Source organism: Synchiropus splendidus, chromosome 17 (assembly GCF_027744825.2).
Source record: "Synchiropus splendidus isolate RoL2022-P1 chromosome 17, RoL_Sspl_1.0, whole genome shotgun sequence".
NCBI lineage: Eukaryota > Metazoa > Chordata > Actinopteri > Syngnathiformes > Callionymidae > Synchiropus > Synchiropus splendidus.
Window position 1 is genome coordinate 19,381,944 of NC_071350.1, and position 24,281 is coordinate 19,406,224.

At 48.9% G+C, this 24,281-nt stretch overlaps 4 protein-coding genes and 1 non-coding gene across 13 annotated transcripts in view; 3 read left to right on the plus strand and 2 right to left on the minus strand.

Moving 5' to 3' along the window:
• The first annotated feature begins 2,050 nt into the window (after positions 1-2,050).
• Positions 2,051-24,281, plus strand: part of vtnb (vitronectin b) — a 35,839-nt gene continuing 13,608 nt past the window's right edge. Inside the window, exons 1-8 of one of the 3 annotated variants that reach the window (XM_053846416.1) lie at positions 2,051-2,218; positions 2,951-3,067; positions 3,134-3,403; positions 3,476-3,615; positions 3,678-3,834; positions 4,062-4,208; positions 4,274-4,591; positions 4,756-4,888. In XM_053846416.1, the coding sequence (XP_053702391.1) occupies positions 2,155-2,218; positions 2,951-3,067; positions 3,134-3,403; positions 3,476-3,615; positions 3,678-3,834; positions 4,062-4,208; positions 4,274-4,591; positions 4,756-4,856 (1,314 nt within the window). In that variant the 5' untranslated portion in view covers positions 2,051-2,154 and the 3' untranslated portion in view covers positions 4,857-4,888. Of the gene's footprint in view, positions 2,219-2,950; positions 3,068-3,133; positions 3,404-3,475; positions 3,616-3,677; positions 3,835-4,061; positions 4,209-4,273; positions 4,592-4,755; positions 5,004-24,281 lie in introns of those variants that run through there. The other 2 variants (XM_053846415.1, XM_053846417.1) reach the window with 2 other exon arrangements.
• On the minus strand, positions 8,796-8,869 carry trnat-agu (transfer RNA threonine (anticodon AGU)). The gene has a single exon. It is a non-coding gene; the product is annotated as a tRNA-Thr (tRNA).
• Positions 8,978-11,710, minus strand: LOC128748034 (paired mesoderm homeobox protein 1-like). Of its 2 annotated transcripts, none has more exons than XM_053846427.1 (4): positions 10,362-11,710; positions 10,116-10,287; positions 9,859-10,031; positions 8,978-9,551 (listed from the first exon to the last, which is right to left on the minus strand). In XM_053846427.1, the coding sequence occupies exons 2-4, from the start codon at positions 10,246-10,248 to the stop codon at positions 9,072-9,074; spliced, it is 786 nt and encodes a 261-aa protein (XP_053702402.1). In that variant the 5' UTR covers positions 10,249-10,287; positions 10,362-11,710; the 3' UTR covers positions 8,978-9,071. The 2 variants fall into 2 exon arrangements, with proteins under 2 accessions (XP_053702402.1, XP_053702401.1); XM_053846426.1 differs by having other exon boundaries at positions 10,116-10,893; positions 11,587-11,701.
• Positions 14,013-20,035, plus strand: aldh3a2b (aldehyde dehydrogenase 3 family, member A2b). Of its 3 annotated transcripts, XM_053846412.1 has the most exons (11): positions 14,013-14,139; positions 15,056-15,218; positions 15,340-15,571; positions 16,711-16,796; positions 17,113-17,321; positions 17,387-17,504; positions 17,567-17,708; positions 17,769-17,935; positions 18,019-18,118; positions 19,051-19,283; positions 19,732-20,035. In XM_053846412.1, exons 2-11 carry the CDS (start codon positions 15,057-15,059, stop codon positions 19,744-19,746), a joined length of 1,464 nt encoding a protein of 487 aa, XP_053702387.1. In that variant the 5' UTR covers positions 14,013-14,139; position 15,056; the 3' UTR covers positions 19,747-20,035. The 3 variants fall into 3 exon arrangements, with proteins under 3 accessions (XP_053702387.1, XP_053702386.1, XP_053702388.1); XM_053846411.1 differs by having other exon boundaries at positions 17,567-17,935; XM_053846413.1 differs by lacking the exon at positions 16,711-16,796 and having other exon boundaries at positions 17,195-17,321.
• On the plus strand, positions 20,206-24,202 carry LOC128748033 (carbonic anhydrase 4-like). 4 transcript variants are annotated; one of them, XM_053846425.1, is made up of 8 exons: positions 20,206-20,925; positions 21,978-22,025; positions 22,170-22,334; positions 22,389-22,534; positions 22,598-22,690; positions 22,749-22,815; positions 23,285-23,448; positions 23,515-24,202. In XM_053846425.1, exons 1-8 carry the CDS (start codon positions 20,868-20,870, stop codon positions 23,695-23,697), a joined length of 924 nt encoding a protein of 307 aa, XP_053702400.1. In that variant the 5' UTR covers positions 20,206-20,867; the 3' UTR covers positions 23,698-24,202. The 4 variants fall into 4 exon arrangements, with proteins under 4 accessions (XP_053702400.1, XP_053702399.1, XP_053702398.1 ...); XM_053846424.1 differs by having other exon boundaries at positions 22,170-22,534; XM_053846423.1 differs by having other exon boundaries at positions 23,285-24,202.

Genomic DNA, 24,281 nt, shown 5'->3' on the forward strand with positions numbered 1-24,281 from the left:
GCCCGGTGTATGACCGGCTGCTGCTGCCCCTGACTGGAACCAGACCTGTGCAACGCACCATAATCGCAGCTGCGTCCTAACACGCATCTCCTGAATGTTGCAGCATGATGCCAGTCTGCAGTGGTCAGTAGCAGCTCAGGGACTTGAGTCCTGTGTCCACCGTGTCCTCTAATGTTCATGTTGCAGCAGTCGATATGTTGATATATTGGTCCAGTGTTTTCCAACCTTTCCCGAGCAACTACAGTTTGGAAGTCAGACAGGTCAGGTTAGCCGTTAGCTCTGTTAGCTCTGCGCTGCAGACAGTCTTTGGCCTGGTGGCGGCTTGCTTCCTCCCTCCCTCCATGGTTCTGTGGTGAAAGTGTGTGGTCCAGTTAGAGGCGCATCAGCTTTAGAAACAGCTGGAAGTTGCACATGTGAGCGGCTTCTTGGCTGTGAGTGTGTCACAGCAGCGCTGCTTTGACTGAGGGACGGATCAGCGCATCAACACACTGGAGCTCTACAGTAGAGTGGAGAGAAAGAACGGCAGCCAATCCATGGGATCATCTCCTCACCTTGGTTGCTCCTCAACACCTTCTCACTGTCATGATTTCATGGCATCATATCGCCCGCCTCTGTCTCCGGACACATGAGGTGGAACTGGATCATTTTCCCACGCCACACCTGACACTGTCTCTCTGAAAAGAGCTGCATTAAGGCCAGTCTGATGAGGTACCACATGGACCTCGAGGTCGAGCACTCATGATCACTGATCCAAGCTTGACAGAGCTGAAGGCCACTGGAGTGTATGCTTGTAGAGGAGGAGCAGGCCACGGTTTCTCTGCAATCGCACCTCAAACACTCCAACACAAAACGCCATGTAACTTGGAAAGTGGGTCGCCGTTCGCTTGAGGCTTGTTTCTCACAAATCAATGTTGGAAAATGAGAGTCCTGGTTGCACAATGTTTGAGCTGGGTGTCCACCAGCAGAACTCAAACACCCGCATGATCTGTTTTGGTGCTCGGTTTACTCAGCTAAAAGTCAGCGAGCGTGACCAGTGTCGGAGCTGTCTTCTTCCTAACACACTGCAAGTTTGTTCTCTAGTCACGGAGCAGGAACGTCACAATAATAAATCCAGCAGCGAACTACACTAAATCTCTTCACAGACATAAGAAACAAACAGGTAAAGCAGAAGGAAGAGTCTCAGTGATGTTCCTCTACATCGCTGTATTTGTTTGGTACAGCAAAATGCTTCACACTTCACTTGACAAGTGAAAGGATTTTGTGAGTCATTTCATGTCTCTTTCTTTTGCGTGAACAATTACCAAATGTGTTTTGTTCTTGAGAACATTCGACTAGTGTGAACATGGCAGGGTCAGGACTGCAGACTGAGTGTGTGTCGCATGTCGAGACTGATCCATGTCATGTACAAATACCAGCCTCTGCAGACATGTCACCCTTCAGGAGCCACATTACACACCTTCACCGTGACAACAAACACTGTTACATTTGATTATTTAAAAAAATATATATTTTATTTATAATTTCAGTAGGGCTATTACAAGCAAGTAAGTAGGGAATCGCTTAGGGAGCTAAAAAATAACAATGACTTATGTTTAGAAATTATGTAGTAATGATTGTTTTTAAAAAAAAAAGTCCAACTTCTTTTTTACTTTGGATCTGTCTGCACGAGGCCTGCACTTTGCCCACGTCTCCCAGATTAGATTACTGCACTCATGATGACGGGAAAAGGAGTTTACTTCATTTAAAACCAGCAGGCCACGAGGCAAACGTTCCACTGAATTTAGGGTCATTATTCGTGACCCCATTACTGGTCCTGGCTTCATGGGAGGGGGTGACAGAGCAGGTTGAATTACTTGGTCCCACTGTGATGTTTTTAGCCCAATGCTTCCAGTAAATTGGACAAAATGGCACCCAAATAATCCAAGTGTCACATGAGTCACCTCTGACTCTGGAGCTGTTTAATGATTAGCACTGTGTGCTGTCGACCAATCAGTGAAGCGGACCTCACAGGGTCTAAAAAAATCACCCCAAACTATTGATCGCGCCACACACAGAGCGAGGAAAGTAGGACGCTCTGCTCCAGAGTGGTCAACAAGCCGCACGCGTCTCAGCTCACGCCGCTTTGTGGTTCAGTCCTTTACCAAGTGGCGGAGGATGAAGGCGCTTTTGGTTCTGCTGCTCCTCGCCCTGCTGCAGGACGCGGCCTTCGCTGCCGAGGGTGAGTCCCAATTCAAACGTCAGTCCACACGGAGCTCGCAGCGCCACTTCGGTAGACAATCAGCAGGAAAACAACTTAGTTTAAGGAAGTTACATGTAACTTTGTGAGCAATATAATACAGGAATCTTAGGTCAAGCCCTTGTTAGGCTTCCCTCTGTAGCGTCAATAGCAGGTCAGTAATTCATGTCAACCTCCTTCAAACAGCCTTCAACAAATATTTTCACGGAAATATAAGATATAAAGACGTAGAACTCCGAGCCAGGAGATGTATCTCTGTGCAAATGATCAAATTAAGTTTAAAGGACTGAATTCAGTGAGTAAAGACACTTTAACAGAGACACAACAAACTAAGGCATTAAGAAAATATGATAGGTTTGTTGCAGAAAATAAATCAGAAATCCCGGACAAAGCATTGTCAGTGAAAGATATGTGTCATGTATTAAAATAGTAAATAGATAAATTATGTGTTGGGTTAGTCGTAGGTGAAGGAAAAAATTGGGAAAAGACAATTACATTAAAAAAAAAATCCTCAAACTTACAGAAACACAGTGACTCTAAAATGCTAACAAATAGTGAATCAGTAAGTCACAAAACAAAATAGCAGAAACACAATAGGAAAAGTGACTTGGAAGTGAGCACAGAAAATGGCGGCCCCATGTGGGCCACTCACTCGCCTCGCTGCTCACACGTGTGTGGAGCAGTGACACCGACTCCTGCTCTCTCCGGCCTCAGAGTCCTGCGCGAACCGCTGCGGCACCTTCGATCAGCAGCGGAAGTGTCAGTGCGACTCCATGTGCGTCTACTACGGGAGCTGCTGCTCCGACTTCAACGCCGTCTGTCCCAAAAAGAGTGAGTGCAGGGCGCGCAAGGTGTGACGGCGTGTGCTGTGCCTCCACTGAGTCCTCGCTGTTACAGTAGCACGCGGAGACACCTTTGCTGAAGTGGAGGACGTTTCAACCACCAAAGTGACGGCTACCACCACCTCTCCAGAGGTAGCTACTGCGATCACGCCGTCCACGACCTCGGCGCCCACCACTGAACTGCCAACGCCCGCCGCCACCACGGCGGCGTCACCCCCCACCACTGCCCCGACACCAACCATGGACCCTGACGCCGACAAATGCAGCGGGCGACCTTTCGACGCCTTCCTGCAGCTGAAGAACGGATCCACCTTTGCATTCAGAGGTTCAGTTCACCTTCACACTTCAGCCAAATGACAGGCAGGGACGAGGTGATCAGATGTAGATGTCCCCCCAGGTCAGTATTTCTTTGAGCTGGATGAAGATTCGGTGCTTCCTGGTTACCCTAAGCTGATCCAGGACGTGTGGGGCATGGCGGGACCCATCGACGCCGCCTTCACTCGCATCAACTGCCAGGGGAAGACCTACATCTTCAAGGTGCGGGCCCAGCGTGTGGAGCCTGTGTCGCCAGCCTCACTGTCTGCTCCGCTCCTCCGCAGGGGAGCCAGTACTGGAGGTTCGACGGCGACCTCTTGGATGAGGACTACCCTCGGGACATCTCGGTCGGCTTCGACAACGTGCCCAACAACATCGATGCGGCGTTTGCGCTACCGGCGCCGAATCACCGCGGCAGAGAGAGGGCGTACTTCTTCAAAGGTACCACAGTCAAAGTAGCGTCAATAAAACCTGCAGAGTTTTCATTTGGTTAATATTTAATCCAAGCATTATCTGACTTCCGAACCAAATCGGCTTTGATTGATGGACTTCTCCCTCTGATGTAACGAGTGAAAGCTGAGCTAAAGCGCTGAAGCGGCGCCTTTTTTTCATGACTGACGACGACAGAAATTCTCCCTTCACCCCAGTTGTTGTCTCTTGGCCTCCAGGTGACCAGTACTACCAGTACGAGTTCAGCCAGCAGCCCTCGCACGCCGAGTGCGTGCAGCTCGTCCCGTCCCTGCTCTTCAGCCGGTACGCCGAGCTCTACGAGCCCAGCTGGGAGTCGCTCCTGTTGGAGCTGTTCGGGGGCCACAGTGAGAACCGCCGCTCAGAGCACTTGCCTTGACCTGACTGTCGGATAAAGCTTGACGCTCCTCAGGTAGCAGCCAGCTGCAGCGGGGTCGCCTCATCAGCAGGGACTGGTCCGGGTTCAAGCCTCCAGTGGACGCCGCCATCGTGGGGCAGGTCTATCGGGCTCCCAGACCCACGCTGCCGCCGGTGAGGAGGCGTGGGAGCATGAGGAAGAGGCCCAGCAGGAGGCAGAGGCAGAGGCGCAAGAACGGCTGCAGCCTGTTCTCCAGCGAGTTCATTCTGGATTACGACTGGTCCGACTGGAGCCTGGACGACTACGACAGCCCGCCCCTCCTTCCAGACGCCATGAGCACGCCTGCACAACACGTCTACTTCTTCAAGAAAGGTATTGATTTGTTTTTAAAAGGCTGACAATGAACGCAGATGTTAGTGGAGACGAACAGACACGGCGACCACAAACATGGCTGCTCCTATTTAGGAGACAGTCCATTCTTTGCAGTGTATCAGGAGTTTGTGTGAGTCTGAATGTGTTCCTCGCTGTGCTCACAGCTAACTACTACAGAGTGAATCTGAAGACCAAGCGAGTGGACCGCGTGAGCCCCCCGTACCCCCGACCCATCGCCACCTACTGGCTAGGCTGCCAGGATTGAGGGGCGGCCGACGCTCAGAGGGGAGAAGCAGCGCAAATAAAAGTCTTTTTCTGGTTTAGAACGCCATTCAAGTACTTCTGAACATATAGACCTGTAACCATTTCTCCTTAATAAATATCCGAGTGTCAGACGTCTCTGTGACTGACAGGATCAGAAGTGCTGAACTGACCACTAATGTCGCGACACTTTTAGCTACATGGCAACTCTGTGACATGTTTTGGGCAGCTCATTACGAGTCGCTGAATCAAACAGTTAAAACAGGATGAATCACAGAAACAACTGATGTCACAAGTCACTGGGGCGGAAGTCTGAAGCCAACAGTATATTGATGCTTTAAAACAGAAGACCGTCGGCCAGGCGGCTCGGCCAGGTCGCTGCCCCAAGGACTCGCAGTGTGGAGCTGCATCAGAGGAAGTCAAGGCTCTGTAACATTCTGACCTAAACCCCCCTGTCTGCACTCTCTTCTTCGCCTCCCTTGAGCTCTTCCTTTCACTCTGATATGAGACTCCAAGTTGGTCATGTCCTCTGCTTTCTTAACTCTTCTTCCTCTTAATCACACACACTGACTTTTGTTCCTTTCCTCCTTACTCCGACAACAAGTCACTACATCATCATCAAACATCAGCGGCCTGTCTGGCTCTGCATCACCACAGCAACAGGAAGAACAGGTTGAGAGGTGAGCCCTGATGTAATCCCACACATAGGCTGAGGGGAAAAAAACAGGACATAGGTTGTGTACGTCGCAGCTGAGCATGACTGACCCTGACCTACATGTTTGGGGTCTGGAGTCCACGCAGGATTGTGTCAGGGTGTGCAGATAATAGGCAGGAGGACATTATGAAATCCAAATTATGTCATGGACGTACCTTTAGCTCCAACAGTGATTGGATTTGACCTACTTTATCACCACGTAATTATGATATCATTAATATTGACTACTACTATACTGGCGCATCTCATTTAGTGTAAGCTAAAACGTTCATGATTATTCAGTTTACAGTCCAAAGTCTCTTTTATTTCACAGCCTTTTATCTTAAGTCTGTCCTCCGCCTCCCAAACTGGCATCAGAATTATGCAACGTTGCACACATGAGATACATAACAGGAGAACTTGTGCAGAATCTTTGTATATTAAATAAGGCTGTCAGTCAAATTTTTAACGCTCTGTTAAGGGCAAATGAATCACACATAGGCTGTGTCCTATCTCTCCCCCCAATACTTGTTTTTGACCCTAACCCCGGGCTCTGCGCCTCACGTGTCAGTGTGGTGTGTCCCACTCCTCCTCACTGGCCGTTCACCACTTGAAAAGAACCCTTCAAACCCAGGGAGCTCCGGAGCTGACTTGAAACCAAGTGGGAAGATGAAGTGTGGAGAGATGTCCAGGAGACCAAAGGACTTGATTTCACAACAATGTTGGACAGGACAACAGGGACATGTTAGTAGCCAGGACCACTCTTCCCTCTGTTGACTCTCTCTGGCGTCACACGTCAGCGAGCCAAATGCTCCGCCGTGTCCCACAACATGAACAATACAACATGGGTGTTCAGCAGTAGGTTTGGATTTCTTCTGAACAAACAACAGTGGGCTAGCATCCAGGCTAACGTTAGCATCCTCACACCTCTGACACATCTCTGCTCAGGTTCATACTCTCCGCTCTGTGTGTGTGTCAGTGTCTTGAGGGCTGTTTTTGCAATGGAATTCAAACATAGACTGAGATACAAAATGGGTAGAACCAACACAAACCACCTCAACGCTAGTGACAACTAAAAATAAAAACAATTGTGCACAGGTGAGAAGAATGCAAAAATATGCATTATGCACAAATAAATTAAACCACTGAATGAAAGCAAGAATTTTTTGATTCATTCATTGAAAAAGCCATAATTATTTTGTGAGCAGCTTCGCTTCCATGTATATGAGACACGTGAATAACGGATCCGTGAGTTGGTCTGATGCTGCTTTCCTGCCTCCGCTCCTCACACCTGATAAAGCGAACAGGAAGTGTTCCTCTCGTCACGTCCTGCTGATGGTGTTGAGACAGAGAGGATGGAGCAGCCGTCGCAGCAGAGTCTCTCCCAGACATCACCATGGCTGCACTGCTGCTGCTGCTGCTGCTCTGCTCCAACATCCACGCTCAGATCATCAGGCCAGCAGGGAGGGAACATCGCTTCCCCCTGGACGACACTGCTGACTTCTGCTCCGTCTCCAGATGGACCGCTGAGGGGACGCGGCTCCTCTTCAACTCTTCAGCCTCCTATTATAAGCTAGACCCTCTGGATGTTTCCCACTCGGGTCAGTACCAGCAGCAGTGCTGGACTCAGGGCAGGGTGACCCTGGACAGGAACTCCACGCTCCTCGTGTGTGACAGCCAGAAGATGATACGTCATGAGTCTGTGGAGCTGACTGTTGGAGAGACAGTGGAGCTGAGCTGTGACAGGGTGGGACCAAACCAGAGTGTTCACTGGGCCCATTGGAGATTCACTTCAGACGGATTAGTCTCCATTCATGATAGAACACCTCCAGAGCACAAAGTGGAGCAGCTGCAGAACAAACCTTCCCTCCTGGTCACTGCAGACAGACCTGCTGGTGACTACATCACCTACTACTGTCTGGTGAAGCAGCAGCTCAGATGCCACCATCACAGTCGTTTCCATGTTCAAGTCTCAGCAGAGTTGATCCTGCGCAGGGTGGGAGAGAGTCTGGAGCTGAACTGTTCTGACGGCAGCAGGAGCCAAACATACAGGTGGAGGATGTGGAATCCACTGAGGTCTGAGACAGTGAGTCTCAACTCCACTCTGATGCTTCCATCTGTGACGTTGGCCCACACAGGTGTATACACCTGTCTCCTCGGTGATGCTGGCGATGAGAGTTATGTCCTGTACGTGTGTCCTGGGCCTGAGCCTCCTGCTGCGCAGCTCTTCACTGAGGGGGAGGACCTCACGCTCCACTGTGGGAACTGGAATCAGACTGATAGGGTTCAGTGGTTCATGAGGTCCAACAGAACCAGAGGACGAGTCTCTTATGTTCATGAGAATCATGGACCAGACAACGTGCATCTCTCCGGCAGCAGCCTGGTGATGAGGAACGTCTCTCTGCAGGACAGTGGACAGGTCTGGTGTGTGGTGATGAGAGGCCGCTACAGCTGTGTGTTCAGCTCTGAGACCCTGGTGAAGCTGAGAGAGCCAGAGGAGGATCACCACCTGCTGAGGTCCGTGCTCCTCAGTGCTGCGGTGCTGATGCAGATGCTGTGCGTGGTGGGGGTGGTGGGGCTGGTGCTGGTGTGGAGGGGCAGGAGGGGAGAGCAGCTCCCAGCAGCTGTGGAGGAGATGGAGATGTCCCAGCTGTCTCCAGAGTCAGACGCGCCACCGTGCTTGTAAATAACCGCTGACCTTTGACCTCAGTGATGAGAAAAGTGTGTGCTTGATCAATAAATGCGACATCTGAAACACTCTCTGTCTATGTGACTCTCTCACACACACGCATGCACGAGCTCCCGGAAGCTCTCCGTCCAGTCAACGTGGGAGGTGTGTCGGCTTAATTGTTGCTTTCATAAACTATTCTTTGTATTAAAATCTAAATTCTCAACTGCTTCAAAACTAAACCATTCAAGCCAAAACCGTTTTGATGGCATGTTTAACGCCTAAAGGGGCACCATGCTCCCTCCTAGTGGTTATAGCTGCAACTAGTGAATAGCGTAACAATGAAAAGTTGCATCATACTGACGTTCAAGTACGCTTTTTATGGAATATTAGTTGGTGGTTTGTTTGTCTGTGAATGGGTTTTAAAGCAGGGCGGCAGTATTTTTCGGTTTTCAAACGTGACTTCTACTTCGGTGAATACGAGATTGTAAAAATCTGCAGTATGAAATTATTCTAACAAACCAAGTTTGACGTCACGGCTTCGTCTCAGAGCGATGAAGAACATGTCTCGAAGGAAGAAAAGGCACCGCTGGGATTCGAACCCAGGATCTCCTGTTTACTAGACAGGCGCTTTAACCAACTAAGCCACGGCGCCGGGTGATGACGGGAGCGGCAGTTGGGAATATGAACGAACCCCGGAGAATCACGTGTTTTCATATGCAATATCGTCTTTATTTGGATAAATGCTCTACAGTGTGATATACTGTGTGGATATACAATAAATACGTAGAACGGCGGAGTCGCCATAAATACTCTAGTAACGTGCGCGTTGGTGAAAAGTGGGCGAAAGTGCAGCATCAGTCCATCAGATAATCGATCATCGCAGCAGACAGGTCCAGATCCGACAGGTTGAAATCACAAAGGTCCTTGAAGCACAAGTCGGACAGATCGTCCAAAGAGTCCTCGGTCCCGGAGTGGCTGCGCTCGCCCTGCCGAGGCTCCACTTCCTGTGGGTGAGCAGCAGGTTGCAGGAAAGCCTGGAGGTCTTCAGTGATCCGACCCAGATCGTCGAACCCGTCCTGGAAGTACTGGGCGAAATCCGGAAGCTGCTGGTGGAGCACGGGCGCGCTCTGGAGGGCGGCCTGAGGGGCGCACATGGCAGGGTAGCCCGAGAGGAGCGAGCCGGGGCTGGAGGTGGCCGGGAAAGCGGGAGCCGGGTGGAAGAACGGAGGGCTGCCGGTCTGGTAGCTGAGGTAGGGATGAGTCTGAGCCCTCTGGACCTCTCGGGACTTCTTCTTACTCTTGAAGTAGCGAGCGCGCCGGTTCTGGAACCAGACCTGGTGAAAGAGGGACACGATGAGCTACGGTGCTTGGTCAGTCGTCTGTTACAGTTTGATTCGAAATGTCACTTGTTTGCATCTCCACTTCCAGATCTCCTGGCGTTGTGCGCCCCCTGCTGGACTCTCTTTGTATCAAGAACCGCATTTTCGAGTTGTGTTGTGTTCAGTCGACATATTAACCGTACAATAAATACATCAAGTAACAATCCTCTTCAGGAATTTCTTTTCGAAATAAAATTCCGTGAGTAGTTCGGTATAAAAGTGGACTAGTTTTGAGGCGGTGAAAGGCGGCCGTCAAATTTACCTGGATTTTAGTCTCCGGGAGTCCAGTCCTCATGGCCAGGCTCAGCTTGGTCTTGCTGTCTGGGTACTGGGTCATGCAGAAGGTTCTCTCCAGCTCCGCCACCTGAGACCTGCTGAAGGTGGTGCGCTTCCGGCGGCGCAGGGGGTCCGTGGATTTGGGAGCGTTCAGTGACCCTGATCGAGAGAAAGACACGGTCCAGTCAGCGAGGTTCCGAAAGCAAGAAGCGCCTGCAACACGATGGAACCAAGAGAACTCACCGTCTTTGGCGCCCTGGGTTCCGCTCCTCTTGTCCAGGTGTGGAGAGACTCCCACGGGGGCAGGGGCCCACGGCTGCTCGGGGTAGAACGAAGTCTCCAGGAACTCTCCGAAGAAGTCCAGATCAAAAGCCATGTCTTCAGGTCGACGTCCTCCTCACTGACTCCTGTGGCCCTGTGCAGGTTTTTAAACCGACCCTCAGACCCCGGGCCCCCGCCGCCCCCAAAACAGCGCTGATGTCTTCACACCTTTTGCCTTTGATGTGCTGAGCACCCACCGACGAGTGCCTGGCAGAGTGGCCCATGATGGCCCGCTAATGGCCCTATTGTCTGCCCAGGCTCCGAGATACCGTTCACCCTTCACTCCCAGGTCTGCGCCGCATCCGCGCCTCCTGCAGCGCCACCTGAGCTGGCGCGTGTGTAGTGGACGTGTATTGAAGCCTCTGGAGGAGTGTGAAGGCCAGTCCGCTCCGGCTCGAGGTGATAAAGCATCTCCTTCTTCCTGGTCGCTTCCACACGATCCAGACTTCAAAACACCGGACAGTCTGCGCGCCAGGCCTCGAACAACAACAACACGCTATTACACGAACCCGAGCGAGGCACGTGACCCTGGACAATATTTCGGATGACCTTAATCCCGGGTCGTTAGTGTTGATGGGCTCAGACTTTCCCATCAATCAATCGATCGTCACCGTCGCATGAGCTTCTCCAGAAGTTCGTGATCAATCGATACCTGCTGAAGCTGATGGGTCCTCGATACCAGGTCACGAGCGCTCACCTTCTGCGACAGTCGATCATGTTTTTGTTCATGAAAGAAACACGCATTTAATTGAGCTGAATTCCTCATTTAACTAACATCATGAGTCGTGAACACACGATAAACAGCTAACAAGAATCTGGCCTCTTTAGGGCGACATCCTGTGTGATACGACCCACATGTGAAATAACAACCGAAACAAATAACAATAATAATAATAATATATATATAATATAATATATATAATTGATAATAACAGTTTCCCACGACCCTGTAGTCACATTTTTATGTTTAAAAGTGTTTAATGTTTAAAAATGAGTGTATGTGTGTGCACATTTAGTTTTCTTTTTCTTTATGTCTTTGAATATTTGATAATGGTAAAAGCGAAGCATACATGAGTACAAGTGCATAAAATAGTGACCGCATTTATTGTGGATTAATGGTTGTGAAAGTAATTGCAACGCCTAACATTTTGTCGCAAATATAAGAAATACAATTGTCAATACATCGCAGAATTAGTGTACTCACGTCAACACCTTAAAATGAAATGTGCTTGGGAATAAATACATTTAAATTTAAAGATGATTTAATTTATTTACAAAATAATAATAATAATAATAATAATAATAATAATAATAATAATAATAATAATAATAATAATAATAATAATAATAATAATAATATCGTTATAAATGCAGCTCCTGTGATCAAACTCACCGTCAAGGTAAAACGTTTTAGTTTGCTCGTCACTGCCAGTAGATGGCGAGGTGATTCCGTTACAAGACGTGGCTGCTGAATATCCTCGACTTTACTTGACTGAGTGAAAGGCGTGGGCAACTGGTCAACCCCACAATGGCCGTAAAATGTTCTCTGCAAATGTTCTCTCTGTTTACCGTTTCACTGATCCCAGAATGCAACAGGAGCAGCCGGAGGGTCAAAGTCTATTGAGTCACACTTCGTTGTCCTGCAGGGGCAATATTCCTGGACTGTGCAGACAAATGAACGGAGAGGCAGAGGAAGCTGGAGGCTAAAAACAGGGCACATCATTTGGACTGTTTTATTCAACCATCATTTCAATGACTGTCCACATGAAAACAGAGCACACGCAGATCACAACAGGTTACAGCTGCAACGCTGGATGGAAGGAGAAGCCTCTTACATCATGTGGTGCTTCTTAGTATGAAACACCCAAAGTGCTGCGACAATCACAGGAGAATATTAGTGTTGAGCATTGAGATTAAATAGCTAGAATAAAGAGGCCGTGTTTAGATGTTCAGTCAGATAACTCAGACCTGACTCGGCATAACTCTGACCTCCTCCGTTAAATCTTTTATAGGGCTGCATTCCCATAATAACCTCCAAACTTTGAGAGTTCTGCTGTCCACATTGGTGGTGGAGCAAGGCCAAACTTTCTTCTGTGGAGCTCTTGGTGCGGATCAATATGTCAAGAAACCTTCACTATTATTATTATGAACATAGCGTCAACAAACCAGTGAGAAAACCATTCCTACTGGTGCTAATACCAGCTAGCAAGAGATAGATCTTAAGTGCTGAGATAACAATGCTCTCATTGACCTTTGACCGACTAACAAAGACACGTAGCCCAAAGTGCACCTCTGACTCTGATGTGAGCTTGTGGGAAAAGACCACATTTGTCAGTGAACTACATAACTGTGTGCTGAGATCTGAGTCTCAGTCCAGCCACACAGCTCTTGTCCTCAACAGTAGTTCTCTTCATCTCAGCTGTGTACAGGAAGCGCATCTCTCCTACTTGGCCTGAAAACTCTGGTGATGTGAGCAAACACAGAGCAGCGCTCCTCTCTGATATCCGGCTGGCTGGGATGTGTGAAGGCAGCCTCTACTCCCACACCTACGTGCCTCACAATACACAAACACTGTTTGATGTGGAAACTGCTTCCACATTTCCTGTCATCTACAGCAGCACCAGGAGGACTCCAAGTTTCCAGGTGATACACCCACTCTGCAGAAGACGTGATGGATGAGACACGAATCTCCAGCCGAGCAAGACCTCAGCCTCAGCTGCAGAGAAGACAGAGCCTCAGCGAGTCTGAGCCGGCGATCCCTGATCAAGGAAGCTAAACTGCTCCACATAATGATTTTTTATTGTATTTTATCTTTGACTGTGCGTTATTCCAGAGCTCTTTCCTAGTTGGGAGATCCCCACTGACCATGGCAATAAAGCTGATTCTGAAATCTGACTGGATTTCTCACACCACCAAAGAGACCCGGGCCACTGTTTTGGAGGCCAACAATGGACAACACTTCCCACTGAGAACATGAAGCGACCATCTCCACAACACAACACACTTGTTTTGGTCATTTGGAGAAACATTGAGAGAATTTTACCGGGCTAATATCACTTTACAGCTACTGTTACTTATACGTTTGACACTTCACTTTTCACATTTTTGCCTCCATGGAATCATGTCAGGAACTCTATACTGTCATCTTAAACTCATTCAACTCTATCTGTGTTGTTAGATCTGCTAACGCCGCTAGTGCTATTTAGTGCTATTTACTCCAGTATACATCAGGCAACAGTTTAGTTAGGAAAACAGCGAGTCACTAATAATACAGTGCTTTATTTGTCATCAGTTGTTTCATTTTTTAAATATCCAACCTCTACATTTTTATCTCCTGAACATGCGTGAGTTGTTCTGGATTGCATTGACATCAAGAACTGACCAAAAGCCAAACAACCCTGAATGCTAGTCTTAAGTACAGTATATATGAGAGATGCATTTGAATGACACGGAGGTCTTATTCTCTTAGATCTCATAAGTCTATTCATCACATTATACTGCCAAATGAGTTTCTTGAAACACACCTCATAATTTCAACTCAACACAAACATTTTTGGAGTGTAATAAGAGGTTATTTTCAAGATATCCAGCTAGATGGTTCACTGTGGCCTTCTGTGCATTTAAAGACGTAATTATAGAGAAGATAAAACACTGGTTTACATATGTATCTTACTCAGTTAAAACACATATCTAATGTTTGATAGTGGCTAATAAAACTGACATTTTCACGGATACAGCCGTCGAGTGGTGCCTTCCAAGCCCAAGCGAAGTTGACCTCTCGGGCATTCGAGCGCACGCGCCTGGCCCGAGGCTGGGAGTCCGGCCCCTGGGGGAGGAGTGATCTAACGGGGCCGGGAGGAAGCGCAGTCCCCGCGGCTGGTGTCAGTCTCCGGCCTCTCCGCTGCGGACCACCTCGACTCTCCACACAAGCCTCACAGCGTTCCAGGTAGGTGGTCACCGACACGTCTCGTCTCCCATATGCCTCGGTTAGGATGGACGGGCCGGACACGAGGCTCCAGCGTTGTCCACCATGAAGCCGCAATTCAAGCTCGCTGCTGCGGGGGGAGAGAGCCGTGGAGCACCGGGGAGGGAGGCCAGACACCGCCGGGGCAGTGGACTCAAACCCTGCCTGTTATTACCCTGGACCCTGATACCTTCTCATATAACGGGACTCGGCTTCGAAGCGGTCTGTTTACTGGCGCCAGCCTCGAGCGCCCGCGGAGGCTCGTTAGCGCCCCGCTTTGACACCACAATAAAGGGTTTAACGACCCAAGAAGAACCGTCCAGTTTACTCCTTAATGCAGGCAGAAACGCTGCGATACACTCAATGGCAGTTATTACTAGTCAACTATCATTCAACTATGCTTGATCCGATTATTTAATATGGATGATTCTCGATTCATTTACATATAATTTCCGTGTTTTATATATTTTCCCAAGTTGCCTTGAGTGACAGGCACAAAAGATTTAACACGATTTTAAATCGGAATTCAAATGATTCATTGGAGGTTGTGCAAGACGGTGATTACGTCAGAGAGTCAGAGGGACGATGAGAAGCCCTTTTGACCGTGTTGTTAAACGTGAACGGTCGGTTCAGTTGCGGCTGCTCTGTCGAGTTCACGTGGTTCATAGTTGCTGATGGAGTTCAGAAACTTCCCGCCGTTCTTGGGATCCTCAATCTGCAAGCCGTTTGCAGAAATGTTAGACCACAGTTGCCTGGTGGTGACGTCACACAGCAGATCATTATTCTGGAATACATAATAACACGCTTATTAAGGTTATTATTATTATTGTTATTATTATTCGTAGTAGAATTCTAATTTGTCATGTGAAAGCCAATGACGGGGCCTCACTTTGTCCAGCATGTCTCGGGAGCAGCAAGCGGTGGCTCGTGCCAGGAAGGCTTTCGAGACCGGCAGGTCCAAGCCTCTGGAGTACAGAATTTTCCAGCTGAAGAACCTGCTCAGGTTGTTCAAGGAACGACAGAAGGAGATTTCTGACGCCATCAAGAAAGACCTGAACAAGGTGAGCGCGCCAGGTCCTACAAATACATCCCATAATAAGTGAGTGATGAGCTCAGGAGCGAGTCTCAAGGACCTTGGTCTCAGCACCAACGGCAGTTTCGGTGATGGTTCCGTCTGTGCAGAGCGAGGTGGTGACGCAGATGTACGAGACTCTGGGCCTGGAAGAGGAGATCGGCCTGGCCATCAAGAAGCTGAAGGACTGGGCCAAGCCTCGGCCCGTGGAGAAGAACCTGATGACACTCTCCGACACCGTCTACATCAAGCCAGAGCCCCTGGGCGTGGTGCTGGTCATCGGGGCGTGGAACTACCCCTGGGCCGTCACCATCCAGCCGCTGATCGGAGCCATCGCTGCCGGTACTGTCCTGCCGTCGCTGTCGCTGATACACATGTGGGCGGGGCTAACTGAGGAGACTGCTTACAGGAAGTGTTGTAGTGGAGAGCAGCTGACCCAGAGGTGGGCAAAAAAAAAATGCAATAGTTACTGCTGAAGTGGTGGTGGCGACTAAAAGAGAGAAGAAAAAAAGGCAGCTGATCTGTCTCTGATGCCTGGGAATCCAAGTCATAAAACATGAGTTAAAATATAATATATAAAAAGAGAAACTATTTCACAAATTCACATGAATATTGAAACATTATAGAGAAGAACAAACAAATAACAAATAAAAAGAGGAGACGCAGTGATTAATGGATGATAAAACAGATAATTCAAATATGATTAAAACAGTGATAAAAGTCTGAACACGCCAAGTGTCGCATGCAGAAGAGCTAGGTTTGGATGATGTGTGGTTTGAGGTGGCAGAGGTGAGGTTGAGGGGCGGAGTGGGTGAAAGCGTAGAGTGTGATGCAACCTGACTTCACCACTCCCTTCTGAGGTGGACTTGGACCTGCGTCGTGATGCGCTGCAACTGTGTGGCTCTGAGCGGTGACGTGTTACATTGGGCTTTGAGCGCTGCACCGGGGCAGCCCCGCTCCCAGGATGCAGCTGATGGAGGTGTAGCTTTTAAACAGGAAGGACAAGTGTGTCTACGTGACCCAACACCTCAGTCGCAGCAGTGTTGTGCACAGATCCCATTGTCCCCGCAAAGTCTTATGATCTTGAAGAAGATTATTGGTCCCTCATGATGGCGCTGACTCTTCACTCACCATCAGCTATGATGGTTCTCTTCAGAAGATGTTGTATAACATTCAAACTGAGTTTCCCAACTCAGTTCCTATCAGTCCCAGCTCAAAGAACAAGGACGGACGAGGCGTCTGATAGTGACTCATTTGCTCTGTCTGTGTGTGACGGTCCTCGCTAACACCCAGGTGTTAAGTGTGCGTGACGCCACGATGAGTACGACGGCAGGCTCGATGTCACATTCAGACAACCGCAAGTTCCTCAGTTGCCCTGGACTTCAGCTCCGCAGGCCACTACTGTCAGGAGAGAAGCAAAGCTTCAGGTGAAGGTCATGGCGGCGTGTCACCTCTCAACCCGACTCTGAACGTGCCCGCAGGTAACGCTGTGGTGGTGAAGCCGTCCGAGGTCTGCGTTCACACGTCCAGAGTCATGGAGGACCTGCTGCCAGTTTACATCGACAAAGTAAGACTGGTGTCATACACGCTGAAATCCTGACTAGGGCTGTCAGTAGAGCAACATTTTTAATCGCAATTAATCGCAGATTCAATTCAATTAATCGCGATTACACTTGTAATGGACCGCCCTCATCGTCAGTGTCAAATGATGAGCATTTATACTGCGTGTTTCAGACCTTTAATCCCAGTCTGTGCAGGGCTTTTTCATGAGACTAGTGAGCCGTAGCATTACGACCTGAAGTCTCGTGTTTCTGTTCTGAAGAATTGCTGGTCAGGTCGTCATGTGTTTGGGGTGTCCTGACCTTGTTGACCCTCACCTGCAGGAGCTTTACCCCGTGGTGACCGGGGGCGTGTCCGAGACCCAGGAGCTGCTGCGGCAGAGGTTTGACCACATTTTTTACACAGGCAGCAGTCCAGTAGGCAAGATCATCATGGAGGCCGCCGCCAAAAACTTGACCCCCGTCACACTGGAGCTGGGCGGCAAAAGTCCCTGCTACATTGACAAGAACTGTGACCTTCAGATCGCCTGCAGGTCAGAGCCTGGGCTGGGCCTCTCCCTCCAGTTGATCTGGCGTAAACTCCCAGTTCTGCTTGAAGGCGTGTGGCCTGGGGGAAGTACACCAACTGTGGGCAGACCTGCATCGCCCCAGACTACATCCTGTGTGACCCCAGCCTGCAGGACCGGGTCATCCAGGAGATCAAGAACGCTGTCAAGGTGAGTCTCAGCGTGAGGTGGAGCTGATGGAGATCCTGGCAGCTGAGATGTTCTCTTGGCAGGAGTTCTACACGGACAACCCAAAGACCTGTCCGGATTACGGACGCATCATCAACCAGCGCCACTTCAAGAGGATCATGTCCATGATGGAGGGCAGCCAAGTGGCCTTCGGGGGAGAGACGGACGAGTCCGACTGCTACATAGGTAACAATCTCATCTGCTCCCGCCAGCATTCGGAATCTCACCTCCAGATACGCCTCACAGCTCCAACGGTCCTGAGGGACGTAAAGCCGGACGCCAAGGTGATGGAGGACGAGATCTTCGGGCCGCTGCTTCCAATCCTGCCCGTCAAGAGCCTGGAGGAAGCCATCCGCTTCATCAATAAAGGAGAGAAACCTCTGGCTCTCTACGTCTTCACAGCAGACAACAAGGTTGTGTGGTCATGATGGTGTCGAGGGAGGAGCTGGACCAGTCTGGCAGCCGTGGCGCTCATCGCTCCTCTTCTCCCCTGAAGGTGATCCAGAAGTTTGAAAGTGAGACCTCTAGTGGAGGGATGGTGGCCAACGACTGCCTGGTCCACTACTCGGTCAGCGCGCTGCCTTTCGGTGGAGTCGGTAAGAACTTGGAGGCTTTGATCCCATCGTCACACCTGGAACCGCAGGAAACTTTTGCTTGATGTACTTCAAACCCAACGTTCCGAGTCGCTCATATTCTACTTAATTAATTAGGTGTGGGATTTGATTTAAAAAACGAATCTAATTAATTAGAGATTTATTCATCTCAATTTATCGCAGTTCACTGGTACAAGAATATTTGCCAGAAGAAGCCACATTTTTCAGTGTGAATGATTGTGGTCTATGACTGAATCCAATGGTGGAGCCATACAGATAGTTAAAGAACAACATATGGTTTGTTTTGCATCAGTTTGACAACAGCACAATAAACCACCATGGTGACTATAGTCAAGTCTTTATATCACCTTATTTAGACTAGGGCTCTTTTCATGTCCTGAAAATATTTGTCTAAGAATGTCAAGTCCATCCAGAGTGGTGGAAACCCTGGACATTGTGGAGTGAAAAACCTCCCTGAACCAAAGCAAACAGCTGCTTTAGTTTGCTTTGGTTCAGGGAGGATTCCTCCATGTTTGTTGTTGTTGTTCTCATCCTAGCTGCCACGTGTCTGCTGCATCAGTGGGAGCAGTGGAGCAGGAACTGCTGCACTGACAGAGGGTCCCTGTTGTCTGGAGAGAGAACTGTCCAATTCAATTAAAGTGATGAAATGCTTAAATATTTCTTTACACATTTTTTTTGTTGTAATTGATTAATCATAACTAACTCATTGAAGTTCCACCTCTATTATTACTACATCATTTTTGTCTGCACCAAGATGATAATGAAGGCATTTTGTGGAGCCTTGCCACAGCAGGAAGTAGCTGCTGTCGTTCCCTGACATCTCCTCTCCTAACATCAGCCCAAACATGGCGTCTCGCCTCACGTCAGTCCTGTCTGTCTGTCTGTCTGTCTGTCTGTCTGTCTGTGACGTGCAGGTAACAGCGGAATGGGCTGCTACCACGGCAAGTTCACCTTCGACCAGCTCAGCCACCTGAGGGCGTGTCTCATCAAGCAGCTGAAGATGGAGGGAGTGAACAGCATGCGCTACCCACCTCACACTCCCAAGAAGCTGGGCTGGGCTCGCTTCTTCATCCTCAGCGACCTGGGCCGCCTGGGTCGGCTGGCCCTGCTGGCCGTGCTGGCCGTGGTGTCTGCCGTCCTGCTGCAGGTGAGCGCCTGCAGCTGTGAGTCATGCAGCTGGAGGTCCATTTCTCAGTGGGTGGCAGAGTGGGATGGGAACCGACAACCTCCTGGACCACCGTGTTTGTCCCGACCTGATGTGCAAAAATCAAAAATTCTATTATTAAAGATTTTAACTGATGATATTAATAATAATAGTAGTAGCACATAAGAACCATGACACAAGTGTGTAAAATTTATTTTGAAATATCACAAATACCAAACAAAGCGTCTATTTAATACACAGTGTGGTGGATAAAATAAATGACAGGCTGTTCAGTTATTAATATTTATTATTGTATCATACATGTCTCAGAATCGTGAACTGTAATGCGTGAACCAGTGTGTAGCTTCTGTTCATAAATCACCGACGGAGTCCAAATAAATTGATCTTTAAAGCGTGCCCAGATCAAGAGCTATTGTTTTTGTGGTTTCAGAAGTTCCTTCTGTGAAGAGGTGGAGCCATGGGAACCAGGAGAGAGAAGCTCGGGCGCTGACATGCACGCCACCAATCCTTGTGATGTAGAATTGATCGGCCTCGCTGACGTCTGTCACCTCAGCTTTGTAATGAAGGAAATATACTTGTCTTGATTTTACTGAATATTTTTACTACAATGAAGATGTTTCCATAGTAGTTGCACTTTTCATATTTAAAGATCTAATAAGAAGACCACTGGATTTTAAATTTCTTGATGACTGTAGTTGTTCCGAAGCTGCTTCAGATAAATAATTTTATACGTCTTTTCGCCTTCTGTGGTTTTTAGTCATGACAAATGGTTTTGATATCAATGTTTATATATATATATATATATATATATATATATATATATATATATATATATATATATATATATATATATATATATCCATGTTTGTTGTTGTTCTCATCATCCGAGCTGCGACGTGTCTTGGGCATCAGTGTGATCAGCGGAGCAGGAACTCCAGCACTGTGGTGTCTTTCCAAATAATCCAAACAGAGGCAGAGCTCGTACAACACAACTTCACTAGCAAGCGGTCGGAGCGCCAATCTTAGACAGACAGATCAATGCGCTGGCACAACATATAGTGCGTGACAAGGCCCAACAGGTGATATCACTGCATTACTCACAAAGGTTCCCTGTTGTCTGGAGGGCAAACTGTTGAATTAAATGAAATGATTTTTGTTGTAATGAATTAATCGTAACTAACTTGTTCAAGTCCCATCACTGAAATGGTGATGCGCTTGGATTTCTTTGCTGAAAAGTCTTCCATCTTTTTGTGTACAACCCTGTTTTCTGTCTTAACAGAGACATGTTTAAGGTGAGATCAGAAACATGGCGTCGTGTTCATCCAAGGATTGTGACTCAGCCTCCGAACGCGAAGACTGACGGCGTCACTTCTTTCAATAATGCTGTGTCAGGGCTCAGAATCTTCAGCGGTAGGCGGCGCCACTGCCCTGTTTGCCACACTCATTAGTTAATAGGAGCTTCTTGCGCTGTCACACCTTTGGTCTCGGGCCCCTCCCACCGTTACTCCTCTCTCCAGGTCAGAATGTGAGGCAGGAATCCTCCGCTGCTCTGCTGGAGTCTGGACCATGGAGTCTCCTCTCTACCTCCTCATCTTGGTGACTCTGGACCCTCACTTGTGCACAGGTACCTGACATGCCGCCACACTCTTCCTGTCTTCCCTCGGTTTCACTTCAGTCAACTATGAAAGCTTCAGTCATGACCTTTAACCCGCCGGAGTAATTCCTTGTGTTATTATTTGATCGCCTGGAAGACAGAACTTGTATTCCATCCTTGTTGTTTTCGACGTCCGAGGTGATGGCTCAGGTGAGTCCACTTCCTCCCACCTGCTCTTTGTCCTGTGAGAACTGTGATCAACTTTCAATGAACGGCATTGTGGGAGCCGTGCAGCTAATCTGTGCTGCTAAATGAGTTTTCTGTGGAGGTCGCCGTTCCCACAACAGCCACACGGTCACACGAGCTACACAACAGCAGCTTTCACCAACTCCCACTGCTGACCCGCCCACTCCAGAACATGTCTGAGGGATGTGTGTGTGTGTGTGTGTGGTGAAGGCTCACCAGCCTATAGTGTGCGGTGGGAGGAAATGACATCATTGCTGCGCTTGTGGCACTCACCTTTAATGAATAAACAATTTATATCAATTTTGTTATGAAAAATGTATGTAAAAATATGATTTATTTACATTTTTCTTTGTTGCAATTTGTGGCATTATTACAACTAAATGTAGACATACATGTTTTGTTTATTTCCTTTTTAGTATGTGCTCGTATCATGTGTCGAGTATATAGGTACAATATACCTTAAAATTCAGTATAAATAAAATAAAACAAGGACTACTAACATCAGTGGAAAAATGCCTCTCTAAAAATGAGATAAAAAAAGTGTGAAAAACTCAAGAGACAAGATATTTAAAATGCAACTTCATCTTACTGAAATGACACTTGTAGAGTAAATATATCTTGAGTCAAGTGGGACGAGACATTTTGACTGAGGATAAGATGAATAACTTTTCAGTAGTCAGGGAGTGAGAAAAGTGATATTTTAATCATGGTATTTATTCATGTTCTGGTTTGGTTTCTTCGTTTATTCGACATGTGAGGATCAAGGTTGATCTCATGGCCACGTCCTGACTGAAGCAGAGTGCTGCATTTATTCACTTTGTCTTCTCTCTCTGCAGCTCAGTGGTGTTACCAGAGCCAGTACTCCTGTGACCACACTTGTGGAGGTAAGAAAAATAACTCATATCTGGGTGAAGAGGAGAGTGCAGGCAGGGTGGCGATGACTGGCAGGATGGAACAGAATCAGCAAGGGGGAGAGGACAGGACAGGAAGGTGGAGGAGGCTGACCTGCTGTGGTGATGTTTCTCCAGACCCCAGCCGCTGGGCGGCCCAGTTCCCTAGGTGCGGAGGCCTTCGCCAGTCCCCGATCAACATCGTGACCCGTAAGGTGCACGTGAACGCCGCCCTGCCGCCCTTCGACTTCATCGGCCACACCACCAGAAACAACATCACGGTGAAGAACAAGGGCCACTCAGGTGAGGCAGAGTCGCGTCCAGCACCTGCTGGCTCTCATGGCTTCTTCCTCGCAGCTCATTTCGAGTTGCCTCAGTCGGTCCGACTGACCGGCGGAGCTCTGCCGGGTCACTACCGAGCGGCCCAGTTCCACTTCCACTGGGGAGGCAGCGGGAGACCCGGGTCAGAGCACACCATTGATGGAGAGAGGTTCCCCATGGAGGTGCGTCACGGTCACCGCTGGGGCGAGAGGCGGGTCACATGATCTGATCCTGGTTGTGTTCAGATGCACATCGTTCACATCAAGGAGCCGTACGGGTCACTGGTGGAGGCAGAGCACGACATGGCGGGGATCGCTCTGCTGGCCTTCCTGTTCGAGGTACGCCCCGAGCCCCCCCAGTCAAATTCCACCTCAGGTATTGTCCTTCTGCTTCCAGGAGTCCACTGATGACCATCCACATCTGGACACCGTCATCACTGCTCTGGGCCGAGTCCCAAACAACGGTACGCTGTTCGTGTGTGTGTGTGGCCACTGCATGTGGGAGGGGTTGCCGAGTGAGTGACGTCTCTCCAGAAGCGAAGAGGTGCCCGGTGCGTGTCCAGCTCTGAACGTGCGCTTCTGTGCAGTTTGGCTGTGACAAAGTCATGAACCAAGTAACGCTCTGTCCGAGACACGCCTCGTCCCTGTCCCAGCTCCAGCCGACAACTGGACATCAAACCCTGCTGTGCGCGCTCCAGCGCCTCCCCTGTGACACTCTACCACGGTCCAGTGCGGAGACAGGAAAGGTTTTACACCTCAATATGAAGAAAAAACAGTCAGTAACGGGACACGTCATACAGCGCATACAACGCATACAGAGGCTGCGTTATACACAATAATAAAGCTGGCTTATTTCGGGGGCGTTCGAGTTCTGGATTTTCGTTCGAAATCAGAAGCAAAAAAAAAATCTCAAAAACGCCCCTCTCTCCACAGGAAGTTCATCTGTGGTCCCCAACTTCCGCCTGAGTGACATCGTCCCGCCGTCCAAAGAGCTGCGTGGTTATTACCGCTACGTGGGCTCCATGACCACCCCGGGGTGTGAGCAAGCCGTGGCCTGGACTGTGTTCCGCAGGACGCTGCCCATCAGCAGTCGGCAGGTGAGTCCACCCCGGCCTCCTGACCACGGCGCTCCTTGTGTCACGGTGCTGCTCCTTCCTCTCCAGCTGGACGCTCTGGTGAAGCAGTGTCGTTTCTGGACCGGGCAGCCCATGACGGACATCTTCAGACCCACTCAGCCTCTGGACGGGAGGGTCGTGTACCGATCCAATTCAGGCGGAGCTCTGACGACTGGCGCGTGGACAGGAGTTCTCGCGCTCCTGGTCGGAATGTCTCCTGTGATGCTCTGACATCCAAACCAGTCTCATTCTTAAGGGAAGGTACAAGCAGGGGTTTCAACTGTTGCAGTACCATATGGGACAAAGTAGAAGAAGCAGTGCCCTCATGATCGTGAGATGAGATCGTATCACAACCCTCCTGTGAGATACGACATGATTCTGTCAATTACAAACCTCTGTTTCTCAAACTCCTCACAGTACTGAGAATAATCAAAATAGAACCAGCATCTTTTGCTGATTTAAAGTAGCAGTCGTGTGTTTTAGAAGAAATCTGTGATTGAATAAATTCCAGACTAGATTCCCTCGACAACATGTCATCTGTGTGCGTGTACGGGCTTGTTTATACTACTTCGAGGGGACCGATTCTTGACAAAACACTTCCAATGTGGGGACCATTTGGCCAGACCCCACAAGGTTAAGTCTCAATTTGACTTCAAAATAACTGGGTTCCCGTTTGGTTCAGAGTCCTGGTTCAGGTGAGCCATGTGTTTTGGATGGTGAGGTTTATGGGACAGGCTGGGCCAGGACGGTTGGCGGCCATGAGAGGTCCCCATAAGGATAGAAATACAAGTGTGTGTGTGTGTGTGTGAGAGAGT